At 40.7% G+C, this 5834-nt stretch overlaps 1 protein-coding gene across 10 annotated transcripts in view; it reads left to right on the forward strand.

Moving 5' to 3' along the window:
* MAX (MYC associated factor X) overlaps positions 1–5834 on the forward strand; it is a 23670-nt gene that overhangs the window by 3498 nt on the left and 14338 nt on the right. For 9 of the 10 annotated variants that reach the window (XR_001363615.1, XR_001363614.1, XR_001363616.1 and 6 more), the window contains one exon: positions 5249–5356. The exons of the other annotated variant lie outside the window; for it this stretch is intronic. Coding sequence is in view for 6 of the 9 variants with exons in the window: in XM_014545907.1 (XP_014401393.1) it covers positions 5249–5356 (108 nt within the window). In the remaining 3 variants the exon portion in view is untranslated. The remainder of the gene's footprint in view (positions 1–5248; positions 5357–5834) is intronic. 10 annotated transcript variants of the gene reach the window in all.

Consider the following 5834-nt stretch of genomic DNA (forward strand, 5'->3'; position numbering starts at 1 on the left):
AACTATTCTTAAGCTTTGCCTCATTCAGAAAAGGATGCGAACTGTGAATAACCACATATTTAGGACTACTGAAGAACTTTTAAAAAGTTATTTAGGAAAGATTCTGCTGGGTTCTCATAGAAAAGAAACATCATTTTTATAATGTCAACTACAATAGCTATGGCCTTACTACATGAGAAATGTAGGGTACTTCACAAGAAAAGTTAGGAAGTGAAGCTAACCTAACAGAAAGTGAAACTGATTTGACGAATTTTTTTTTTCTGTTGCCTCAGTGCAAACGGAACACAGCTTCTCCAGTGACCAATCTGTGTTAAAGGAAGTAACCCCAACAATGTTTTTATTACTAAATTTAATATATATCAGAATCCCACTGATGTTATTTTTATTATTATTTTGCATTTTAAAGATAATTTTCTGGGACAGATATATTTCATGCAAATTTTACTTCTGTTTGAGAAATTTCTTTTGGAAAGAACAAAGGTATACTAAAAATGTAGGGTTAGTTGTTGGTCAGAAAACTCAAGGCCTTTTTCAACTTACCCTCCAGCTGAACGTGTTGCAGTTACAGTATACTGTCAGGGAGTTTAAGAAAGATTTGTGCTATTTCACTTCTGGACCTTTCTGGTATGAAATATTTTTAATTTCTCAGAGCTCTTTGCTTCTTTAGGAATTGCAATGTATTCGGTAGGGAATGAGCTTGGTTGCCTCTGAGATCGGAATTGACTCAGGAAATTACTGTCTGTTTTACCAGGAATTAGTTGCTTGGTAAAGTGCTGTATGATGCAAGTACTCTGTGTCTGCTTAGAGTGTTAACAGTGATACAGAAATGCCAGGTTTGTTTCATAAATATGCCTGTTCATTAGAATAAAGGGTGTTCTTACATTTTTCTATTTCCAAGATGCCAGTAATGGTGAATTAGTTGATCAAGGAATCCAAGTTGATTTTCAATTAAAATTTCCTGATGAAGGCATTCTTAACTCTTAAATGGCTACAGTACCATGCCATATTTGGGGAATAGTGTTCCCAGGTTCTTTTAGGCACCAAATGATTGTTTTAAAAAAGTTTTGAAAACACATGTATCTATTAGATGTTAGCAATGTATAACAGGCTTCAAGTAGGAGAGATGTTGGGAAGTTGAAATCTATAGTTTCTTATTAAGGACCTTAGTGAGTTTCTCATTCTAGCTACCCATTACTTCATGTTGCATTTTTCATGTTGATTACAATGAGTTGCTTAGAAATTGTTTTATTTATTTTGCCCATCTATCAGAAGTAATAGATCTTTTCTGATGAGAATTTTGAGTCTGTGTATTTTCACTGTTACTGTTTTATAAGAATTAATAATCGAAGGCAACACTATCTTCCCTCTAAAAGCAACCTTTAAATTTCTTAAAGTTAGTAAATGTTTAGTGGGCAACTCTAATTCCCTATTTGCTGAGAATTTTCTATATTGGAATTGAGAAGACTCCCCTTATAGAGGGGATTAGGTATGAGGTAGCCTGCAAGAAATGGCATTATTCTGGAGAACCTGTGCATTCTTCAATAATGGAGTATTTATTTCCCCATGCTATTTGCCTACCTAGAACTTGCAGAAAATAAGGCTGCTGACTGATGTAATGCCTTTATGAATATGCATTCTCTATGCAATAAATTGGAAGGAAATAACTTAAAGAGATTCCCCTCAATTTTGAATAGACCTCCTTAGCTTGAATGACTGACCTTCTGCCAGTTTAGCAACTTCTTGGCTAACAAAATAATGCTTGCTTTCAACATTTAACAATACTTAAGATACGTGTGCTTGTTAGTGTCAGAGATGGACAAATTGTAGGTGAAGATTTTTATTCTGGCTGCCAGTATGGAAAGTTTGGTGGAAATAAAACTGAGAGGCGGAATAAAAACCTTGGCAGAGATGTCAAAGCTGGAAGCGATTTGGTGCTGGAGTTCCTGTTGAGCATCTGTGGGCCACTCTTCAGTACCGTGCAGCCTTTTAGTATTCCTGTTAGCTTGGGACACTCTGAAGGAAGAGCTTTCTGGCAGAAACCACAAATCCCGTGTACTTGAAAAGCAGCAGCCATTGATCCTGTAGGATATAGAAGAGAGGTGTTTGGGGGCCTGCTGTACTGCCCAAGAATACCTCAGTTGTCTCCTAGAATTTGTTTGGTACGACCCATTTTCATAATCAAATATCTTTCTCAGTACAGGTGAGAGAAAGCTGGCTCATCAAAGTTGAGCTTTATTTGTTCAAGACACAATTGTTTGGCCCTTTTTTAAATTAAAAACAAAACTAGTTTTAAGTTTGTAGGAGGATCTCAGATGCCTTATCCTGGGATACTTCACCCAGTTTTTTATTCTCGACTCTGAAACCTTGGCCCTTTCAAAAAAGGTTGCCAGCAAGTGAAGATAGTTAATAAAGCAGTGATAAGCCTGGTAACAGGCCTTCCATTTGGATAAATTGGTTGGGGGGTGAGGGGTTGCAGTGTTATCTGGCTGGATGGATCTGTGGCTTGGAAATGTTTCCAAAACAGAATTCTCTGCTTTGTGTAAAGGTTTTTCATATGTGCTTTTAAGCCATTAGTTCAGAGTTGCCTGGAATTGGGCATGTTCTTCATTAAAAAATAAAAATAAAAATTATTGATTGATTTAAGAGAGAGTGACCGACATGGTTGTAGTTCCACTTACTTATGCGTTCATTGGCTGATTCTTGCATGTGCCCTGACCGGGGATCAAACCCACAACCTTGGTGTATCAGGACGACACTCTAACCAACTGACCTACCTGGCCAGGGCCCATTCTGCGTATTTTTAACTTGCTCTTTCAAATGAGGCCTGGGGAGGAGAAAAATACATCATTGCCGTTGTCTCTGAGAGCTTTAAAGTTGACTTTGGTTAAGTGTAGCTGCTTGGGGATGGATATGGCAACAGGGATTGGGCTAAGATTCCACTCTTCTGCTAGTTAAATTGGACCTGGAACCATCACAGAAATTCCATCCACTACTTTGAGAACAACAGTCCCCAGCCCAGGCTTTCTACCAGGCAGTAGACTGCTGCCTTTCCTTGTTGAGCCAACTTCTCAAACTTGGCTGGCTCCCCAGATGAGAAGCCAAGATTTCTGCTGATGGTCCTCAGCCAAGTTCACTTACAATCCTCTAACCGAAAGACTTGTCCATTTGAGTCCTTTCAGGGCTCAGTGAATGGGAAGGGGGTAGTGTATTGTGGGCATGAATTTGGTGTTAGATTATACTCAACTCCATCCCTCTAGTGTAGGCCTGAGCAAACCAAGTTTACTTGATTCTAGCCTTTTGAGATTTGCAGGGCTCTCCCAGAAAGAAAACAGACAATTAGAATTTTATTTGTATCAACAAGAGGGATTATGGGTAACTCTGGTGTCACTGTTTCTGTGCACAGCTCTTAAGCTGGGAGGAGGGCCAGGAATCAGGGTGATTTAGTAGACCAGAGTATCTTGGGCTGCTGCTGGAGACCAAAGCTGGGCGATTAATTTGCATGTAAATAAGCCAGCTTAGGGAGTATGTAGCAAACACAGGAGAGGCAGATAGAAGCCAAATGCCATCTCTCAGCCTTCTAAACTCTGTAGATATAGTCCAAGTTAGAAATTACTTACCTGTATAGGTGACTAGAAAGAACAGTAGGTTAGAAAAGGACAAGGCACTTAAATATGTTTAATTCCTTCAAGCTATTTCATACTGCTATTCGAGGCATCTGCAATTTTCTGCCCTAATGTTGTATGATACAGTATACTACCTCTAGCCTCAGGGAATCTTTCTAAGCTTGATCTTCCCTCAAATTCCCCATAAATTCCTTATATCACCGAAGTTCAGCAAACACTCATTTTACAGTGAATTTAGACTTTAAAAAATTAGGAGGGCCTTAGTAGTGCTCTATGCCTCTGCCCTAAAAGTGAGTGCTGTGTTCTGGAGAACCAAGGCTGTGATGGGAACCATGTGTCTAATTCAGCAGAGCTATAGGTGAGGTGTTGTGCTTGAGAGACCAGGAAGTAACTAAAATTACCACAGCTGCTCCCAGCCTCCTCTTCCTCTGTAATGACTCAGACTTTTAGGATTAGATAATAGAATTTCAGGTTCTTTCATTCCCACATCTTGTCTAATACAAGGATTCATTTGAGGCTTTCTTGTGCTGATTATTCACTCTTGTTGCTCTATTTTTAAAATTCCTGGTGTTCTGTCTGGGTTGATTAAAGCTACCTGAACTTCCCTTATACGGACTTGCTCCTTAGGTTAGCTCAGTGCACCCTTGCGTATTAAGGTAAAATTCTAAGTGTATTATTTTCCATAATTCCCAAGGTGTAGAAAGTTCTTGCTTAGCTGGAGTGAGCATTTGTGTTCCATTTGGAGGGAATGCACCTTTAATGGGGACCTGCGGAGCTCTTGCAGTGCTCTCCAGCCATTCCTGATTGGTTGGCAGTCTTCACCCCTCTCCAGCCGATTGTTCTTGTTCTTTTGTGAGTCTAAGCAAGGCAGGATAAAGACTTTGGCTTGTGGGTATTTAGGTGCTGCCAAATAAGCATGACCTGCCACAGGTGCCCAAGGATATTTGTTCAGAGCCCTTACCTTTCCGTCACAGCCTGTGTGAGGGGAAGCCTTTGGCAGGATGGCACCCTGGATCCACTTTAAAAAGATAGGGTCTCAGAATGCAGTTGGGGTCTAGATCAGCTTTGTCAGAATGATCTCAGAGTCATGTTTTCGGGTTTTTCCAGAGGTTTTAACTTTAGCGAGCGGGAGACCACAACAGACTCATGCTGATGGGTTTCACATGGAAAGAAGCATGGCACCAATGCCCTAACTCCCATCCTGGGCACCCACTATGGGGAATCGCTGACTTACAGTGGGGTGATCACACCTTATGAAAGGGCCCACTGGCGCTTTTCCTGGGTCAACCTCCCAACCATGGACTGGCGGCTTTTCTGTCACATAAGTAAGTTATGGGGAAGACTGATGTAGGAGAGTCACACTTTGTCCCCTTGAATAACTTTTACTTTACTTATGCATGAGCTGGATGCATCGAGCTACTTTGGATGTTCCTGTCACAAGGCTTGCTCACCCTTTTTCCCCCTTTAGCAGAGCCTAATTCTGGAGATTCCTAACTGCCCACCTCGACAAATCCTTCCCAGTCCATTCACCAGGGACTGCGCTGACAGCATATTCTTCCCGGCTATAACCCACTCACCTGTACCAAGCAAAAGGAATGACATTGCTAATATGCTCTTTCTTCTAGGCTGACAAACGGGCTCATCATAATGCACTGGAACGAAAGCGTAGGGACCACATCAAAGACAGCTTTCACAGTTTGCGGGACTCGGTCCCATCACTCCAAGGAGAGAAGGTGAGTTTATTGAGAAAGCTGGGTGGCCATCGCTAGGTTGGTACTTGGAGTGGAGCTTACTAGTAGCAGCACACTCACCTATCTGGAAAGAGATGGAGTCAGGTTTAAGACACCAGTAGTAATTGTCCTTTAACTTAGTATTGTTTGTAATAAGTTACTCATTCAAGAATTATTATAACAATACACTGTCATATAAAGAGGAGCCCGTAGTAGTTTGGGATAAACACTAAGGGTTCCTGAGGTCAATGATTCCCTAGACCTCCATGAAAATTTCTTTCACATGGCTCAAAGTTAATACTTAAATGAAACCTCCCAAGAATGTAGGTGAATCAGCTTGGACACCAGTGATTTCCCCATTCCAACAGCTGTTATTTCAAAGGCTGGTAAAGAGCATTTTAAGCTGTGGGACAAAAAACTTAGGTAAAGAGCTATATTCATATGAAATGGAAGAAAAAAATTATTGATTTTCCTCCCCCGT

Source organism: Myotis brandtii, unplaced genomic scaffold (assembly GCF_000412655.1).
Source record: "Myotis brandtii unplaced genomic scaffold, ASM41265v1 scaffold423, whole genome shotgun sequence".
In the NCBI taxonomy this organism is placed as follows: domain Eukaryota; kingdom Metazoa; phylum Chordata; class Mammalia; order Chiroptera; family Vespertilionidae; genus Myotis; species Myotis brandtii.